The 21,189-nt window shown below is 37.6% G+C and overlaps 1 protein-coding gene across 5 annotated transcripts in view; it reads left to right on the top strand.

Moving 5' to 3' along the window:
• The window catches only part of CRYBG3 (crystallin beta-gamma domain containing 3), a 131,622-nt gene that overhangs the window by 107,591 nt on the left and 2,842 nt on the right, over positions 1 to 21,189 (top strand). For 4 of the 5 annotated variants that reach the window (XM_024244479.3, XM_054551208.2, XM_024244480.3 and 1 more), the window contains 3 exons: positions 12,739 to 12,878; positions 15,841 to 15,964; positions 20,221 to 20,379. In XM_024244479.3, coding sequence (XP_024100247.3) covers positions 12,739 to 12,878; positions 15,841 to 15,964; positions 20,221 to 20,379 — 423 coding nt within the window. Of the gene's footprint in view, positions 1 to 12,738; positions 12,879 to 15,840; positions 15,965 to 20,220; positions 20,380 to 21,189 lie in introns of those variants that run through there. The other variant, XM_063721670.1, reaches the window with a different exon arrangement.

Genomic DNA, 21,189 nt, shown 5'->3' with positions numbered 1-21,189 from the left:
CATTCTGTCTTTCTAAAACTGTTGTGATGGGTACATAACTAATTTTCTTCCTTTGGCCTCTTTCTTTTTCAGTTCTTTTTATTTGCAGCATTGAGCATGTAACCTTCCCATAAAGCCCAGACCATGACATCAGGTCCTACTTTTCCAGTATTATTGCTCAATTGTTTTCATGTATCCTGTTTACAAGCTTTCCCTCCCCGCTCCCAAAACCTTCCTTAAACTTTCTCTATTTTGTGTTTTTACGTGGAAACATAGAATGAAGTTTTTCTTTCCCCTCTCTAAATTCTTTGAGATCTAATTTAAAGGACCTCAATTCTAGGAAGCCTTCAATTATCCTCATTTCTTAAAGTGACTTTTGTCTGCCCTAATATTCTTTCTCTGCATCTCAAGATGCTTTTCACTTTCTCCTTTTCATCACAGTTACTGAAACTGTAAAGCCGTTGAGGGGATGATTTATATTTATTGTAGCTTTGAATTCTGTCACCCTTATGTCCCCTCTACTTAGCACAATGCTATAAAAATATCAAGAGTCCATTATGTAATAAGCCGACTAAATAAACTCATTCATTCATGCCTAAAAATGTATAGGCAGTAGTTGTATAAAGTTCATTCTTCTACTTCAGAGCTCATTCCATAAGAGGGGTTGTACTTTGGACTTACTATAGGTTTATGTCTTATCCATTTACAATATTATAATAATAGCTTTAGAAGTTGGGGGATGGTGGGGAACCTAAGTTAAAAAAATAGTAATTTCCAGCTGCTAGCTATTGATGAAATGCTTTAAAGTCAGACTGGGTATTAAAAGAATAATAGCATATATAGACAGGAGCAAGATACGTGAGAACCTGTTGATTGATCTAAGATGGAGTTAACTGTGACTTTCAGACTATTGCATAAAACATTTAAGCGTTGGACCAGGAGTGTGTGGGGTAACCTATTTTATTGCATTTCCATGGGAGCAGTAGTTAGCTGGTTGCTTCTCTAATTTCTCCACTGGGGCCTCGGAATGGAAGTTTGGCTGCCTTTGAAGTAATAATTGAGCCCTGGCAGCTCCAAGGAGGCAAAACCAAAGAAACATTATAACAAGAGGCTGTAGAAAAACTTCAGATGAAATTAAGACTGTGATGACATAAATGATCTTAAGAAGTAGAATAAGAATTGGCAAGACAATGATTCATTCTGTAGAAGGATACTGAATAAGAGGCACAGCTACAAATAGAGGGAGACTATAAATCCAGCCTCAGAATGAAAGGAAGGAATGAGTTTATAAAGTGTAGAAGACAAAAATTAATTCAAGATGGATTAAAGACTTAAATGTTAGACCTAAAACCATAAAAAACCTTACAAGAAAACCTAGGCAATACCATTCAGGACATAGGCATGGGCAAGGACTTCATGACTAAAACACCAAAAGCAATGGCAACAAAAGCCAGAATTGACAAATGGGATCTAATTAAACTAAAGAGCTTCTGCACAGCAAAAGAAACTACCATCAGAGTGAACAGGCAACCTACAAAATGGGAGAAAATTTTTGCAATCTACCTATCTGACAAAGGGCTAATATCCAGAATCTACAATGAACTCAAACAAATTACAGGAAAAAATCAAACAACCCCATCAAAAAGTGGGCAAAGGATATGAACAGACACTTCTCAAAAGAAGACATTTATGCAGCCAATAGACAAATGAAAAAATGCTCATCATCACTGGCCATCAGAGAAATGCAAATCAAAACCACAGTGAGATACCATCTCACACCAGTTAGAATGACGATCATTAAAAAGTCAGGAAACAACAGGAGCTGGAGAGGATGTGGAGAAATAGGAGCACTTTTACACTGTTGGTGGGACTGTAAACTAGTTCAGCCATTGTGGAAGACAGTGTGGCGATTCCTCAAGGATCTAGAACTAGAAATACCATTTGACCCAGCCATCCCATTACTGGGTATATACCCAAAGGATTATAAATCACGCTACTATAAAGACACATGCACACATACGTTTATTGCGGCACTATTCACAATAGCAAAGACTTGGAACCAACCAAAATGTCCATCAATAATAGACTGAATTAAGAAAATGTGGCACATATATACCATGGAATACTAGGCAGCCATAAAGAAGGATGAGTTCATGTCCTTTGTAGGGACATGGATGAAACTGGAAATCATCATTCTAAGCAAACTGTCGCAAGGACAGTAAACCAAACACCACATGTTCTCACTCATAGGTGGGAATTGAACAATGAGAACACTTGGACACAGGGCAGGGAACATCACACACCAGGGCCTGTCATGGGGTTGGGGGAGTCAGGAGGGATAGCATTAGGAGGAATACCTAATGTAAATGACAAGTTACTGGGTGCAGCACACCACCATGACACATGTATACATATGTAACAAACCTGCATGTTGTGCACATGTACCCTAGAACTTAAAGTATAATAATAAAAAAAAAGTGTAGAAGAATTTGGTTACTATTAAACTTCTTAGCTGAACCTATATATATAGTTAATGGTATTAACTATTATGCACATTTTGAAAATGCAGGCCAACAAAAACTTACAGTAAATATCACACTTCCCAGTGAGGTACCTGAAACAGCACTCTTTAAATTCAGGCAGAAGGCAAAGGTCTCCCTATTACCATTACTATTCAGTATTCTGAAGTTCTATCTAATAAAACAAAAAATTCTAAAAAATAAAATAAGATTAAAACAAAAAAGGAGAAAACAAAACTGGCAAGAGCATTTATGGTGTAAATGATAAATTATTAGGGCTAAAGCACATTTTTAAAAGTTGCAGAGTATAAGATAAATAGCAATTAAACCATAGAAATTAAGGGTACTTAGAAATAAATCTAACACAAGGCAATAAGTTTTTTTCCTAGGAATTTTATAAAAACTCTTGAAGGAAGTAAACATCGAGAGATACAATCTTTTATAGGTAAAAAGACTCAATATTGTAAAGATATGGTCTTCTCCAAATTAATACTGTTTCAGGCAAAACAGTGTTCTCTCCTTTTGAGGGGTAGAGGTGGGGAGTAAAACATGGCAAGCTTATCCTATGATTAATTTGGAAAAGCTAATGGGTCAAAAATCGCCAAGATAATTTTTAAGAACAACATGTAGGGTCACTTATCCTACCAAGTATATACTGCTTTATACAGCAGTAATAATTAGTGGGAATCAGTACAAGGAGAGACAAATGGAACAGAGGAATAGGGTAGCATGGAAACTGACCTATATAGTAATGGAATTTGGAAGATAACAGCATTTCAATGGAGCTATGATGAACTGTTAAATAAATGGTGTTGAGACAATTGACCCATTCCATGGAAAAAGATAGTCAGAATCCTACTTTGCTCCAAACACAAAAATAAGTTCCAGATGGATTAATAACAACCTAAATGTGAAAAGCAGACTTTACAACTTAGAAGAAAATATAGGAATCTACCCTGATGATACTGGAGTAGGATGGATTTCTTCAAACAGAAAAAGCACAAATGAATAAGAAAAAGGTGAAACGCAAATGTATTAGTTTCCATTGCTGATGTAACAAATTACTGTAAACTTATTAGTAGCTTAAGATGACAGATATTTACAGTCTTGCAGTTCCACAAGTCAGAAGTCTGAAACTGGTCTTACTGTGGTAAAATTAAGGTGTTGGCAGTCATTTCATCTGGGAAGCTCTAGGGGAGAACCCATTTCCTTACCTTTTCTAGCTTCTAGAGGCCACCAGCATTCCTTAACTTATGACCTTTCATTTTCAAAGTGCATCACTCTAGTCTCTGCTCTTTATCTGCTATCTCTTACCCTCCTACCTTCCTCTTACAGGGACCCTGGTGGCTACTTTGGGCTTACCTGAGTAATCCAGATGATTGTGCCCATCTCAAGGTCCTTAATTACTAATATCTGTAAAGTACCTCTTGACCATGTTAGGTAACATATTCACCATATTCACAGGTTCTAAGAATTAGGATGTGAACATTTGTGGGGTAGGGAGAGGAGGCAGGCATTAATTAATCAGACTGCCACAGCAAGCCACAGAATATATTTGCAGTCCATATAACCTACAAAGGTTTAGTGTACCGAATATAAGAAGAGCTCTTAGCTGGGTGTGGTGGCTCACATCTGTAATTCCAGTGCTTTGGGAGGCTGACCTGGGAGGACTGCTTGAGTCCAGAAGAGCCTGGACATGGCTGGTCCCTGTCTCTACGAACAAATAAATAAATAATTAGAAGAGCTCTTTCAAACCAATTCAGAAAAATCCACTTCAAAAACCAACAGAGGATATAAATAGGCAGTTTATAAAAGAGGGAAAAATGGCTCAGGACATCCAAAGGATGTTAACCCTCACTACTGATCAAGGAAATACACATTAAAACAATTATGAATAACATTAGCTTACTCTAGCTACAGGCATTTTAAAATCTGAAAATACTAAGGTTTGGCTTAGTTGCAGGGAAGTAAGATTATTCATATATAGCTAGTGGAAGAAGTGTTAATTACAATGGTGGGGCGAATAAGGATGTCTGTTGCAGCTATGATGGATGAAACAAATAACCACACATTCCTATAAGGGAATGAAATATAGTAGTTACAATGAATTGGAGAGCTACATGTATGAAGAGTCAAATTTCAAACACAGTAGGCAAGGAAAGCAGGCTACTAAAGATGTTACAGTAGAATACATTTTCTGTAAATTTTAAAAACAAAAGATGCATAACCATTAATAGAAACAGAAAAACATGAGCTGAAAAGATTTACAACTTGAGCATAGTGGTCACCTCGGGGTGGTGGGAGTTTAAATTCATCTGTATTTGCTATGTTTTATTTATTTTTAAAATTTGATACAAATATAGTAAAATTAAAATGTAATACTTATGGGTTTTAGGTACATGGTCATCTATGTTATTCTTTTTAAAATGTATCATAATTTTTTTTATATAAGAAGAAAACAAAGATCAGTAAGAAAGGTAAATCCATGTTGAAACTGACTTTCTAAACCAAATGAGAGAGGCTCTATGAGAAGGATTATAGTTTACTGGTGAAGAGTTTGGTTTGAGTGTCTTAGAGACCTTCTTGGTTCAAGTCCTGACTCTACCATTAATAACTGTTAGCTGAGTGACCCTGGGCGTGTTTCTGACCACTCATTCTATGAGGCCAGCATCATTCTAATACCAAAACCTGACAGAAACACACGGAGAAACAAAACTTCAGGCCCATATGCCTGATGAACAAAGATGCAAAAATCCTCAACAAAGTACTGGCAAACTGAATCCAGCAGGACATCAAAAAGTTAATCCACCACATCAAGTAGGCTTTATTCCTGGGATGTAAAGTTGGTTCAATAGATACAAATCAATAAATGTGATTTATTAAATAGAACTAAAAACAGAATCCTCATAATTATCTCAATAGAGGCAGAAAAGGCTTTCAATAAAATTCAACATCGCCTAATGATAAGAACCCTCAACAAACTAGGCATTGAAGGAACATATCACAAAATAATAAGAGACATATATGACAAGCCCATTGCCAGCATCATACCGAACGAGTAAAAGCTGCAAGCATTCCCTTGAAAACTGGAACAGGAGAAGGATGCCCACTCTCACCTCTGCTGTTCAACATAGCACTGGAAGTCCTAGCCAGAACAAGCCCACAAGAGAAAGAAGTAAAAGGCATCCAAATAGAAAAAGAGGGAGTCAAGCTATCTCTCTTTACAAATGATATGATTCTATACTTAGAGAACCCCATAGTCTCTGCCCAGAGGGTCCTAGATTTGATAATTAACTTCAGTAATATTTCAGGATACAAAATCAGTGTAGAAAAATCAGTAGCATTTCTATACACCAGTAACGTCCAAGCAGAGAGCCAAATCAAGAATGCAATTCCATTCACAACAGACACAAAGAATAAAATATCTAGGTATACAGCTCACCAGGGAGGTGAAAGATCTCTACAATGAAAATTATAGAACACTGCTGAAAGAACTCAGAGACAACACAAAGGGAAACACTCTATGCTCATGGATAGGAAAAATCAATGTCATTAAAATGGCCATACTACCCAAAGCTATTTACAGATTCAATACTGTTCCTACCAAAGTACCAACATTTTTTCACAGAATTAGAAAAAAGCTGTTCTAAAATTCACATGGGAACCAAAAAAGAGCCCAAATAGCCAAGGCAATCCTAAGCAAAAAGAACAAAGCTGGAGGCATCACGGCACCTGATTTCAAACTATATTACAAGGCTACAGTAACCAAAACAGCATGATACTGGTACAGAAAACAGACACACAGGCCAATGGAAGAGGTTAGAGAACTCAGAAATAAAGCCTCACACCTACAAAAATTTGATCTTTGACAAAGTTGACAAGAATAAACAGTAGGGAAAGGACTCCCTATTCAGTAAATGGTGCTGGAATAATTGGCTAGCCATATGCATAATATTGAAACTGAATCCCTTGCTTTCACCGTTTGCAAAAAACAACTCAAGATGGATTAAAGACTAAAATGTAAAACCTAAAACTGTAAAAAACCCTAGAAGAAAACCTAGGAAATACCATTCTGGATGTGGGCCCTGGCAAAGATTTTATGAGGAAGCCTCCAAAAGGAATTACAACAAAAACAAAAATTGACAAATGGGACCTAACCTAAAGTGCTTCTGCACAGCAAAAGAAATTATCAACAGAGTAAACAGACAATCAGCAGAATGGGAGAAGATATTCACAAACTATGCATTCAACAAAGGTCTAATATCCAGAATCTAAAAGGAACAAATCAACAAGCAAAAAACAAACAACCCCATTAAAAAGGGAGCAAAGGACATGAACAGACACTTCTCAAAAGAAGATATGCATATGGCCAACAAGCATATGAAAAAATGCTCAACATCCCTAATCAGTAGAGAGAGGCAAATCAAATACACAGTGAGATACCATCTCATACAAGTCCAAATGGCTGTTATTAAAAAGTCAACAAATAACAGATGCTAGTGAGATTGTGGAGAAAAGGGAATGTTTACACTGGTTGTAGGAATGTGCATTAGTTCATCCATTGTGGCAAGCAGTTTGGAGATTTCTCAAAGAATGTAGAACTACCATTTGACCTAGCAATTCCATTACTGGGTATATACTCAAAGGAATATAAATCATTCTATCATAAAGACACATGCACATGTATATTCAGGGCAGCACTATTCACAATAGCAAAGACATGGAATCAACCTAGGTACCCACCAGCGTTGGACTGGATAAAGAAAATGTGGTACATAGCCACCATGGAATACTGCGCAGCCATAAAAAAAGCAGAATATCGAATATCATGTTCTTTGCAGCAACATGGATGCAGCTGGAGGCCATTATCTGAAGCTTATTAACACAAGAACAGAAAACCAAATATGTAATGTTTTCAATTATAAGTAGAAGATAAACATTAAATACACATGGACACTATGAAGGGAACAATAAACACCAGGGCCTGCATGAGCAGAGAGGGTGGGAGGAGGGTGAGGATCGAAATACCACCTGTTGGGTACTATGTTCATTACCTGGTGATGAAATAATCTATGCACGAAACCCCTGTGACATGCAATTTATCCATGTAACAACCCTGCACATATACCCCAGAACAGAAAATAAAAGTTGGTAGGAAAAAAAATGAAAAAATACAGTTCTACGATCCCTAAACTGAATGTATTTTGGGATTTAAAGTTTTTCAAATTTTAAACAGTAATATGATTCATGTATGGCCTAAAAGGAAACACACCCAGCAGGGTTCTGGACTGCACCCCTAATTAAACATATTTCTATTCCTATAGTGAAATTTATGCACAGCTACACAAATTGGGTAATATTATAAATATACTTCAATTTATTCAGGTAGAATTTTGTTGACTAGGAAAAAAAATTTTGATTTTAAAGCTTTTTGGATTTCAGAACAATGAATAAGGTATTGTGCATATATATCTATGGATGGATACAGACATAGGTATATAACTTAGAACAATAATTCCCAGCACATATTAAGTGCTATATATGTTAGTTTCTGCTGTTATTGTCACTTAAATTATTTAAATTATTATTTTAGTTGATGGGATGAGGAGGAACAATGAGTTTTGTCTTTTTTTGTATTGAAATTTTCATTTATACAATTTGGTCAAGTATTCTTTTTCTTTGACAACTACATCTTCCTTTTAGAAACTGTATCCTCTTTGCATGATTTAGACTTAATCCGGCAGGAATGTCCTGTTAACTGCTGACATCTAAGAAGAGCCTTTAGCCACAAATGGTTGGCCAGCTTCTAAGTTAACATGGACTAAGGCCAAGACATTTGTAGAGCTCAAACTGTAATCAAATATTTTTTTTTATGCTTGGAAAGTTTGGATTACTGTGTCATCTTCAGTTTTAAAGATTATTAATAGTTGATCTCTCTTCCTATTTTCATGTTAGGGAAATGTATCAGAAAAATATGATTTTAAAATATTAATAGTTCTTCAGTACCCTTTATTTCCAAAAGATTATTAACCACCCCCCATCATCCTGCCCAGGTTGGCACTGTGTTGACTTTCCTAACCTTTAAATACATTTATAATTCAAGTGTACTTATAAATTAAATATTTAAATTAAAATAAAGTAGAAAAAAATCAAAGCTTCAAAACAGTAGATGTTCTCAAATGTAAAATTTGATAGTTGGACCACATAATGATATCCTTTTGTTGTTGTTTATGAGAGGTGGGATATTTTTCCATGTTGGTTTATTAGCTGTGTCTCTTCTTTGGTTAATGCTATTGGCTTACCTTCTTTGCCCATTTGTCCAATAGGTTTCTTAGAGTACCCTTACTAGTTTATATAAGCTGTTAAAATGTTTCAAATATTTTCTGTCATCTTGTACAATTTTTTTCTCAATATCCCTGCATCATTATTTTTAAAAACACAGATGTTTACACATTTTTTGTTCCCTCCATCAACCTTTTTATCTTTTCTTGAGAGAATTGCTAGAACGATGGGATTGAATTTAATGGCGTTTCAGTGACAATACCAGCCTTTTGAAAAATATCTTTGTAGGCATTCTGCAAAAGGAAGAGGAAAAATGTACACAGGTCAATTTTTCTTAGAATAATGCTTAGCATTTAAATTACTTTCTCATAACAGGCCTTTAGATTTTTTTCCCCCTCTGGGATATAAAACAGTTAACATCATGTAACCAGTAAATGCCTTTGATGTAGATGTCTGTTGCTCTTACCCCAGCAAGCTCTTTTCTGGGGAGAGTGCTGCTGATTGTTGACTTGGAGCACTGGCCAGGCTCCTTGCCATCTGCTCTTCCTCACTAATCAGTAACTCAACAAGTAGATGTGTGTAAGAAGGTAAAGTGGAATACTTTCTAAAAATCTTGAGAGTGAAGATGTTGAAAAAAATCCACCAATATAGTCCGGGCTGTGGATTTTTGTTGTCTGCTTACTTTCAGTTTATTTTATAAACTGTTGGGATGCTTCCAATTTATTTTGCAGATAGCAGAAGAGGTGCCTAACCTTGCCTGTGGCCACTCAATAACTCAGTGATTAGAGATGAGTTTTTATTCCTGGTGCAGTCAGTGGTGTCTACTGAGGGAAAATCAATGCTCCTAGGTAGCCTGTCCATCTTAGCTTATGGTCTCACTGCACACAGCAATTGTTACATTCTTTACCAGTATCCTCTAACCCCTAAATCTGTACTGTCCAACACCATAGCACTAGCCACCTGTGGTTATTTAAATTAATTCAATCCCTTGATCACACAAGCCACATGGGGCTAGTGGCTGCCATACTGGAGAGTCCAGATACATAACATTTCTATCACTTCAGGAACTTCTTCTGGAAGATGCTTTAAACTTTCCTTGATCAGCAGACAGTGTTGGCCACATAACGTAAAGAGAAATTTATTCACATATTTCCCGATTTTAAATGGAAATTTCTTGGCATCCTTTTTCTATCTTTCCTTTTATTTCAAAGGTGGAGTTCATCCTTTCCAAAGTGATCTTTTTCCTCATGAACTGATGGGAAGCAATGGATTGTACCTCTCCCTCCTTCCCTGGAACATCCTTTTTGCCTTGCAGTATTCAGCTTCTCTCTATTCCACTACCGCCTTCCACAAAGCATGCTCATAAGCCACTACCCTGTTTCCCTCCTGCTCTTCACCAAATTTTTCTAATAGTCTGTATACCTATTATAGCCTGTACAGTTTCTCACCACTTACTCTTCAGCCTTTACAACCTAGATTTTAACTTCATTTCTGACATAGTGCTGAAACAGCATTCATAGGGTTACTAGCTGCCTTCTGATTGTCAAACCCAAACAGCCTTATCTCAGTCACCCTCTTCCTCGACATGGAAAGAATTTGATGCCATGGGGCAAGTCTTCCTTATAATTCTCTTCCTCCTTCACTTCTACAGTGTAAAGGGGTTCTGTTTTGGCTGTCTTCTCCTGATTCATTTGTTCAGTCACTTCCACCTCCCATGTTTCATCATCGCCCACCTATATATGTCAGTGCAGTTCTAGTTTCCTTGCATTTCCATTTTCTTATCCATGGCTCTAGTTATTACTCAGATTCTGAGAATTCCCAAACCCGACGTCTCTAAACCTGGTCTTTTCCTGGAACTCCAGATCAAAAGGTCCAGTGTATGTTGGACATCACTGTTAAGATTATCCTGCCTCTATCTCAACATTAAGACATCTGGGCATGATTTCCTCTCGATTTCTTTATATATAACAGATTATATCAGCATGTCCTAAGCCATGACTTTTCACATTTTTCCTCACTTACTGATTCCATTTGTTTGCCTTAACTAGCATGTCTGTTTTATCACTGTGATATTAATAGTCTTCCTGGCCATCCCTTACTCCTAACCTTCCCCCAACCCGTTTTAGGTCTGGGTCTATTTTTCTCTGACCTCATATATTGCACCAGTACTGGTGCCGTTATGTCCATTCTCTCTGTTCTTCACTCATACTGTTGTCAGACAGATTTCCTGAAGGCCATTAAAAAATACATATATACAGTGCAAACATGTGTAATAATTACCAACTTAAAATTAATAACACCAATTTAAAATAAATATTCCCATGGTTCAAAAGTCAAAATATACCAAAAGGCACTTAGTGAAAAACTTTGCTCCCACTTGTGCCCTTTATCTTCTCTTATGCAGTCTTCCCAACAGGTAGCCATGGTTACCAGTTTTTTTATTTTTTAGAAAAATTTTAATGTGCGTACAAGCGCATACATATGTATGTGCACAGAAATTTTCCTTCTCTGCAAATGGTAGTATATGAAATATGCTTTTCATACCATCCTTTGTGTTTATTTCTAAAGAATATATCTTGGTGATCTTTCATAAAGAGCTCCTCATTCTTTTTTACAGCTGTATATGATTCTTCTGTGTATGAACCATAATTTACGGTCCTCTCCTGATGGGCATTTAAATCATTCCCCACCCTTCACTGTTCCAAACACTGCTGCAAAGAAAAACTCTTTCATAAGTCATCCTTCTCTTATGCAAGTATAAGCAGGTCCCTTGTGAGGGTCACCGTGAGAGCCTGTTATTTTCTGCCTGTTCATTTATTGTTCTTTGACCCTCCACTGCCCCTGCTGCTAGTGCTTTGCTTCTTATGTACTGAGTTGCAGTTGCTTCAGCCCACTCATAGTCCTTAGTTCAGAAGCCTTCAAGGACTTTCCACTGGGAATAGATCTGTCTCGGTCCTGTCAGTGTGGGAGGAGAAGCAAGCAGTGCAATGCACCATAACAAACTGTGGGAGCACTTGCCGCTGTTTCCTGTTGGGCTGATTTGCTGTTCCCCCAACATGTCCCATGTGTTTCTCTTGCCTTGCTTTGCACAGTGTTTTCCCTCTGTTCACCATCTTCTTTCCAGATCCACTGCATCCTTTGAGACTGAGCTCACAAGCCACCACATCCATGAAGCTTGATTCCTGCTCCCTTCTGCTAAAAATAATCTAGATTTCTACTGAGGACTCTGACACAGCATATCTTCTTCTGCGCTGGATTACATTACAATATCTGTGCAGTTTTAATTTAGCTATTTGTTAGTAATTCCCCAGACACAAGGATAGATGGTGCCTTGTTTTATCATCCCCCCAAAAGTCTCTTAACATGGTGTCTTGCATACATTAATGAATGAAAAAGCAATATTGAGTCTATTCTTGTCTGACATGATGGGTTGAAGAAATACTTTTAACGCAGAAATCACCACCATTCTTGTGCATTTCAGCTTTTTTTTAAATTAAAAATGCCTTTATTCTTCCTCCTAGGAATGTTTTTAAGAGCTTACCACCACAGAGTCTTACATTCCTAGTGACTGCTCCTGTGACCTCCTAGAAATTAGGGTGCCATTCCATATTTATTCTGTTGCCAGCTAAAAGCATTGGCAGGACTAATTATGGTCCATATTACAGTACCACAAGACCTTAATCTGTGATTTGGAATCATGGGTCTCTTTATTATGGCTGTTTTTATTATGAGATTGATTGCTTTTCTGATAACTTGAATTTTAATTTACAAAAAAGTGAATAAAAATTATTAAAATCTAATCTTTCCAGTGCAGTTTTGACTATAGCAACCTTAGAGAGTAAAACAGTAAACTCCATGCATTTAAGACTACAATGGATCCAGGGTACCCTGTGTTCAGACTGGGATGTCACTGAGATATGGCCACTCCTATGGTGACAGTTTCTTTTTCTGCTAATAGGTTTTTGAAGAACCCTCCATCAGCCTTTTTGCTCTGGAGCATTGTGAGGGAAGAGAGTTACATCTAGAAGAGGCTGTGAACTCTGTTCTGAACAAGGACCTGCATTTCTACACCCAGTCTGTGTGGGTAAAAAGTGGACTGTAAGTATGGGAGAAAGGCTTGGTCTGGTTCAGTTACTGTTTTAAGACAGAGTTGCAGAGTTGCAAACCAAGTCCGCTATGTAGTAGTATGCATTCAAGTGGTCTTGAGGAAGAGCCCTTTGGAAGAGAAGGGCTACCATACGGTCACAACATGTGTCATAGAGTAGGTCAGTCAGATGACTTTACCCAGTTGAACTTTCTTTTCAGAAGAAATTTCAATATCCCAGCAACTTTGGTTAAGACAATTTCCTGCTTAAGGCAAGTGACTGCTGGCAAGACCATGTTCGGTGTTGTTTTTTGATTTAATAGCCGTGTATTTCTAGAGCAGTTCCCTCCAGGGTACTCACTTGCCTGTGGACTACACTGGCTGGCCTAGCCTGCCTACCAGTATTGTTGTTCATTTAGGTTATCAGTCAGTCAGGGTAGACCCAGGGGCCTGTGCTTTTACAAATTAGAAAGCTGCCTTTAAGAAAAAATTTAAAATTATGATAGAAATATTAGATATCAATGTGAATATTTAGGACAGAAATGGTGAGAAGCCTGCAAGTGAGGGGCTTTGAAGTTGAAGCTCTGTTTGCTTCCTGGAAAATCTGCCTCTGAATCCAGTTCTGAAGAGTCCGGCATATAAACCAGCCCCTACTCCTGCACTGTTAGTGTTCTGGTAGCAAAAGTCAACTAAAAAAACACACATAGCTCTTGATGGTTAATAAAAAAATGGCTTTAAAAGTTTTTCTATGGCTTTGAAATTCTGTGATAATCAACTGTGCTGGTTTAAATATCTGGGGATAAAGAGAAAGCCAATAATATAAGTGGAGTTGAAAATTAAACTATTACAATAAATGGCTTTTATATTATACACATGTATAATAGCTTAAATTTTCTTCTGCAAAACATTTTAAATCGTTTGATGTTTATTCAAACAAATTGATTTATTCTATCTAAGCATAAGATTCCAATATATTATTTACCAATTAACTGAATTTTACATCCCTGTGATATAGGTCTTTCACAACATTTTAATTCATTTCTTTCCATTTCTGAGTGAAATTGATACTTGACTCACTTCTGAAAACTTCTCACTTTCTTATTTCATTTTTTTCTGGAACACTGGTGCCATTTTATCTTGACATTCTTATTTCTTCTCTTTGGCTTATTAGCCACCTACTCTCACTATTCCAAATTCTCTTTAAGAGAATTGGAACATGGAGTAAGGAACAGTGAAGGCTGCCTAAGGATTTTCATAGGTTACAGAATACTACTTAAAGTACAGCCAGCTTCCCTTGGTGACAAGTTTTAATCCCCATGCTATGCCACATCTTTGATCTGTGATGATGACAGCCATGCTTAAATGCACCATCCCACACAGTTTTCCAACTGTGGAATTCATTTAAATCAATATATAATTAGGTACATTTTCCTAAAATCTTACCTAGATTTTATAACTGAAACTTCCCTGACTGTTTAAAGAATCTGCAGCGGGAGAGGCAGCTAAGCCTGTCCGTGGTCATGCTGACCTGCCTCTCCACCAGTCTGATTGATTAGATTTGTGTAGGAAGGAGGGGTCAAGAATGGGCCATCCATCTCATTCATCTCTCCATAATTTGGCCAAGTCTGATCTTGGTTGTGGGGAGCAGGGAGGACTTTTCTTGGTGGTGGTCAGGTTGAGTCAGTCATCCCTACCCAAGCTTTCATAGCTGTAATACATCAAGCTTTCCTCAGCTCTCCCCTTCTCCTCACAACTTATGCTCAAGTTGGTATCTTTTCCTGCATTAACCTGAAGTACAAGTCCCTAAGGAATATTGCACTTTGTGAGTTTTAGAAGTTTTTAAGCTGAAAGATTGAGGGGCTGAAGTTGCTGCCATAGCAGCACAAGCAACCTTCTGTAGCTTGTGTCCTAAGCCCGGGATGACCCTGTTCCTGAGCTCTGGTCCATCTGATAAGCAGACTACCTTGCCTGCTGCTGGTGCTCTTTGCCTCATCCACAAGGCTTTACCTCCCTTGGTGCAAGCCAGGACAACCCCTGCCACAATTCCAGGTGGTTTATCAAAATAAAGCAAGGCAGCCATCTCATCCTCCACACACTTTCTTAAAGCACTGTGTACACCGACCTTGAGTCCTGCTGAGAATTTCAGGTGCTCTTAGTGACTCCAGCACATTCTCTTTAGTCATCAAGCTTAGTAATCACCTAAGGTGGTGCTCGGCAGACTTTTTCTGCAAAGGGCCAGGTAGTCTTTTCAGTTTGTGGGTCATCTGTCTGTGTCATAACTACTGAAGTTGCTATGGTAGTGCAAGAGCAGCCGTAGCCAATCCTTAAAGCAATGGGCATGACTGTGTTCCATTCAATAAGTCTTGAGACTCTGGACTCCAAACTTGAGACTCAAGTGTACTTTTACACACTTTAATGCTGCCAGAGTTGAAGGCAAGGGTTTCGGGGAGGATTCTCAAAGGAGCTGGGCCTTGAAGAGGGTGATGGAGAACTTCTGTGAACAAATCTAAGAAGTCTTGGTGGCTTTGGGGAAGCTGTGGAGGGAGGAGTGGAAGAAGATATGTCTGGAGAGTTCACTGGAGCCACACTTAGAGGCCCTGAAGGACATGTGATGGTGACTCTAGGGGCAGGAGTGTGATTTTCTGCTGGTTAATAGGAGGTTATGGTCTGCCTTTAAGTGTTATAATGCTATGACAATGTTATCAAAGAAATATAGGATTTCAGAGATGGAGGAAACCTTGAATTCATTTTGGAAGAAAGGAAACCAACATTGTAACTGGAACCCAAATCTTCTGAGTCTAGGCCAGTGGGTTTTCTCCTATACCTCCCTGATTTTTGTTAGGAAAAAATGTGCAGTTTTAAAAGTCTGCAAACCTAGAAGTTTATGAACCCTATAAGGCAAAGTGCAGGTACTTTTGATGAGGGACTGGTTTTTTGTTTTGAAGTACACTATTTTTTTCTTTCTTGTTCTCATAGATGGATAGCTTATGAAGGATCCAATTTCTTGGGAAGACAAATCCTACTCAGGCCTAATGAGATCCCAAACTGGACAGCATTCAGCAGATGGAAAACAATTGGTTCCCTCCGTCCTATGAAGCAGGTAAGGAGAAAAAGAACCGTAAGATTCCAAATAGCTTGCTTTTGTAGTAGAAATGTCATAAACCACAGCATCTAAAATAATGATCATTTAACTTAGTTTGCCATTTACATAGTAGGGGGAGTGAATTAGGATGCGGATATCTTGTACATTTTAACCAATTTGTAAGATTGTATCTAAAGTCAACATTGGATTTCAGTTTTCAGTCCAAAGCCTCATTGGCCATGTTCACGTTTCGTGGAAAACTAAGATACTGTAAGTTCTGTGGCAAACCTTGGTAACAGGAATGAACTTTGATCCTGTACTAGTTTTAATTTCTAAGCATTTGGATATTCCCCTCCCTACTTATATAATACTCAGGATGGATCCTGGCAATTTAATTAAAATAAGTATTTATTGCACACCTACTGCTTGTCAGTCTTCTGTTCAAAAGCTTCCCACTGCACTTAGAATACAATCTACCCCCTACCCCACCTTGCTTCTCTAACCTCATCTTTCACATGGTTGTGTCACAGGCATCAAAGTACAGAGTGGTTTCCCACTAAGACTTTTAACATGGGCTGCACCCTCTGTATCATGTTCTTCCCTCATTCTTTATTTGACTAGTCATCCCTGTAAATTCTACTTAAGTGTCAGGTCCTCAAGAATGCCTCCCCCACCTTCTCTCCCAATCTACATTAGATCATAAAAGACCTGGGCGTTCTTTTTCTACAAAAACACTGTACGCAGTTTATAACCCTAGCGTTGTGGTTGGATCAGGGTCTTTCCCACTCTATAGAAAACCCTGTGAAGTCAAGGACTGTGCATGTTTTGCTCATTGCTCTACCCCTAATGCCTGAAACAATGTCTGGAATATTGTAGGAGCTGAGGAACTATTTGTTTAATGAAGGAATGAATATATCAGTGGATGGATCAATGATATTATGCAAAGTATAATGGAAAATATAAAGATAGATGCGATTTCTGCCAATATTATTAAAGCTTACATTTTTGTTGGGTAAAACATGTCCAACTCAAAGCAGTAACATAAAATGCAAAACAATGCATAATTATCCAAAAGCCACAGGCAGTCCCTGGTTCAGAGAAAAGAAGTATCGACATGTGTAGGAGTAGTGGGGAGGTTTCATGGACGGTGGAAAACCCAAGTGAAACTGTCAGGGGTGTGACGGCCCGTGGATATGGCGTTAGTACCTCTCTCTAATCTCTTTAGAACACTTTCTTGCTTGATTCCAACAACAGTCCTTTGAGGTAGGAATTATTATCCCCACTTTCTAGTCGGAATAACAAGACTCTGAGAGAATAAGGCTCCAACTGGAAAATGGGGATAATGATTCCTACCTGTGACAATAAAAGCACATCAAGTGTCAGAAACAGGATTTGGGCCTAAATCTACTATGCTTTAAAATCTGTGTTCTTAAGCAACCACACTCTACTTTCCATCAGCCTAAGATCAGCACTTAGAGAGTACCACCTATTTCAGGCACTGAGCTGAATAAAGCCTAGTGGATCTAAATGCTAAGGCTCTGATGTTCTGACCTGACACTTATTTAACCCTTACTTAAGTGTTAAATAAATGGTAGCCAATAAAATATTAACCTAATTGGTCTTCTGTCACCCTCTTCACATGCACACGTGCACACACACCATGCTAATCCCACTACTCATGAGTTCTGTTGGTTCAAATCCTGGCTCTGCCATTTGTAAGCAGTGCAGCTTGGTGAGTCACTTCATTTCTTGGCACCTCAGGTTTCTCACTGGTGAAGCAGTGATCACATTGCTTACATCTCATTGCTGTGACGGTTAAATAAGATAATGTATATGAACAGTCTGATATGGCTCTGGTTCATATTACTATGGTAATACACTTATTTTGAAAGTATTTTTTTATTATTATTATTCACAATGTCCCTTAAGATGCTCTTTTGAGGGCTACTGAAACATTAATGGCTTTCCTGGCACAGAGTGTGTGGTAGACGATCTCATGACCTTTACATCTTGCTTATTCCCCACCACTATCGTGTAGAACAGGGAGTAAGCCCACTGAAAAGCCATCCGAAAAAGCAAAGTAGAGATAGGAATTCAGTTTAGCTTTCACTGACTACATAATAATGCTGACCCTCTGTTGTTAGAGACTTTAGTAGCCAAGTTCAACACTGAAAATATGTTCCTCATTTTTTAATGGTGGTTCCTTGTGGGGGAAGAAGGATGTCGCTGCCTATTGTTCAAGATTCTCTGGTAAAGGATAGAACAGCCACCTCTACTTTTACAAGGAAGTTTTTTTTAACAAGAATAGTATGCTATTTTCTTTCATTGTGCTTTAGAAGCTACCTGATTCCTATTCTGATTAAACATTTAATTTCAAAATAATATTTTAATAGATTATTTTTCCTTTTGTTTATTTAGGTCACAATTTTGAAATCCAACAAAGGAATTCTGAGTTTCTAAAATAGTAGTTTGTGGGTCACATTTAAATTTGTGGTAAGGCTGTTGGTACTGCTTTGGTTCTTATTCTTGTTTAGAAATTCAGGACTAATTAAAATGTGATCCTCTTTGAGGCTGGGAATTAGGAAGTCACTAAGGTACTTATAATGTATATCAGTGTTTTTAAGTATAATTACAGAGCAGTCAGACTACAAATGTGTAATAAGGGTAATTAGTACCTTGCCTGAGTTAATTGATTAAAACTGTGATGTTTGGTCCTAAAGTAATTGGAACTCTGTCATCTTTGAAGGTCACGCCTGTTTTCTTATATGTACAAGGGAATTAAAATGTAATAAAGATATACTGAAGCCTCAAGAATTAATAATTGCAGTAGATCAGGCTGAATTATAGACATTTAAGTACACTACTGTGGCACTGTTAATGTTGGAAGTAGGGATTTGAAACATTTAAAACATTTTGCCAAGTAGAGATCTTCTTCGCCTGCTTTAAATGGCCAGATAATTTGTCCTTCTATTGGCTTAAGTGCTGAGAATGTGTATTTCCTTAGGGAGGTTTAATTACCAAAAGTCAGTTGGCTTCACGTTGATCTATCAAGTTTCAAAAACAGTAGACTGTTCATTGGTTCTCTTAGCATATGACCTATTGCATTTACCTAAGCACTTAATGTTTCTTAGCATGAAAGTGCTCTCTTAAGAGACCATTTGTTGTTACTCAGCCAGGGTTCTAATGGGGATGGCAATGAGATGAACCAAAGGTGGGGATGTTGGGTGTCACGTATCTTATTACATTAAGGCTGGAGGCCTAAGTCATAGGGCTGAAATAATGGCTTCTGTTGTGCTTCGATTATGTGCCCTGCCCTTTCATTGTCTTACACTGCCACCTTTGGAATTCGTCTCTTATTCCCTGTGCCTAAGAGCAACTAGTGCATTTCAACATAGGTCTGAGAGCATCCTGGTTAAGAGGAACCTGGCTTCTTTACATCTGTGTTCACCTTATTTGTAAAACTAGGATATAATTGTACTTTCTTAAAAGGTTTTTGTGGTTATTCTGACAAATAACATAATGGCACAGAATGCATTTAGCACACTGCTTACACATACTACGTGTTCAATAAATATTAGCTATTCTCCTTAGAGGCAAGTCCCAGGTTTAATATTTTAAAACTTTTTGTATGTATCTTAAAACTTCCAGGCCAAGGGGATGAAGTCCTTTGTTACACAATTTTTGAGTACCTAAGTATAGTCATTAAACATACATGGTCTCTACTTTTGAAGAAATAAAGGTCTTATATAAACAAATAATCACAGCTACTAGTGCCCTCAGCTATCTGGGTTTTTCAAGACCTCCCAGGGCCAACTTATGGCATTTAGTCATAGCTCCACAGTATGTCTGATTACTTGTCTTTCTGAAGTTGTTAGAAAATCCTTGTAGGTAATACCTTAGCCTTATTCTAACTCCCCTACCTCCCTCAGCACAGCTGGGACACACTATTGAATGAAACTCATCAAGTCAAGTCCCTAATTCTTTACCACCCCACTCCTCGCCACGTGGAATTCTAGTGAAAGAAACTTTTACTTTATGCTGTTCAAAAGGGCACTTGTCACAAAGTGTAATAGAGACTGTACAATTTAAGCTTTATGCTCCACAGCCTAAGGATTTACCATATTAATCTATGCAAATTTACTAAAGGGAATAAGAGTGAAACTGATATAACTAAGATAGTTACCTCTCACTTTCCCTCCCAGCTTTCCTCCTCTGGAAGGATTCATTTCCAGATTCAAAAGTTTATTTCTAAATGGCTGTTTCTCCTGTCATAGCCTGCAGTGTATATCAGAATAAAGAACCGTGCCCAGGATGAATATCTGACAGTCACTGGAAATCTAGCAGACACCAGGGCAACATCTGTGTGCATTTCTCCCTATAGTGGAAAGAATACTCAGATCTGGCACTACTGCCGAGGACTCTTTAAATCCAAGGTAAGCAATCCCACTGATAACAGTACGCCACTTTCTGGTCTCAGTTTTTTGTTTTGAAAACTAGAATCTTGTCAAATCAACTGGCATGATAAAACAGTGCAACTTCTTAGAAATAGGTGTTGATTATAAAAATACTGCCATATATTACTAAAACATTTATATAAAATTGACTTAATTTTTTGAACAAGAAAATCCAGTTTCAATTTTTAAGTAAACACAAAGGTTATCACATATTATGGATATACCTAAGTGATTTTTTTACAACCAATGGTATAAGTCATCAGATCTAAGTTGGACAATGTGCTTTTGTAAGATGTTCCTTACTTGATTGCCCAGATAAAATCAGCCACATCTCTGTGATTCTAAATATGTTGAAACCCTTTCATTTTCAAAGTGTACAAAGAAGCAGTAGAAGAAGAAAGCTGTTATTGGAAGAAGCTTAAAAAATAAAATTTAGGGTTCTTTTCTATGACCCTTCCGTTATGTTTAATGCATTGGGAATAGAACACTACTTTAAAAACATTCAGACTGTGTTTTATTGTATCATCAATGGATTATCTACTTTTTCTCATGCTTCAAAAATGAAAAACATTTAAAAGTAATTATTGTCTGGATATCTTTAGCCCATCATGCAATGTTTTCATAAGAAAACCAAGCTCAACATAATACGTTTTAAGCAAACAGGGATTTAACATTTAATTCCAATTCAGCAAATCTTTATTGAACATCTGTTGTCAGATGTAGACATCCTATTAAAAACAAGTACCTCTATTTCAGTTGGTTTATTTCTGTACCATCTCCTACCCACAG

Source organism: Pongo abelii, chromosome 2, assembly GCF_028885655.2.
Source record: "Pongo abelii isolate AG06213 chromosome 2, NHGRI_mPonAbe1-v2.0_pri, whole genome shotgun sequence".
Classification (NCBI taxonomy): domain Eukaryota; kingdom Metazoa; phylum Chordata; class Mammalia; order Primates; family Hominidae; genus Pongo; species Pongo abelii.
This window is presented reverse-complemented; position numbering and strand designations above follow the sequence as displayed.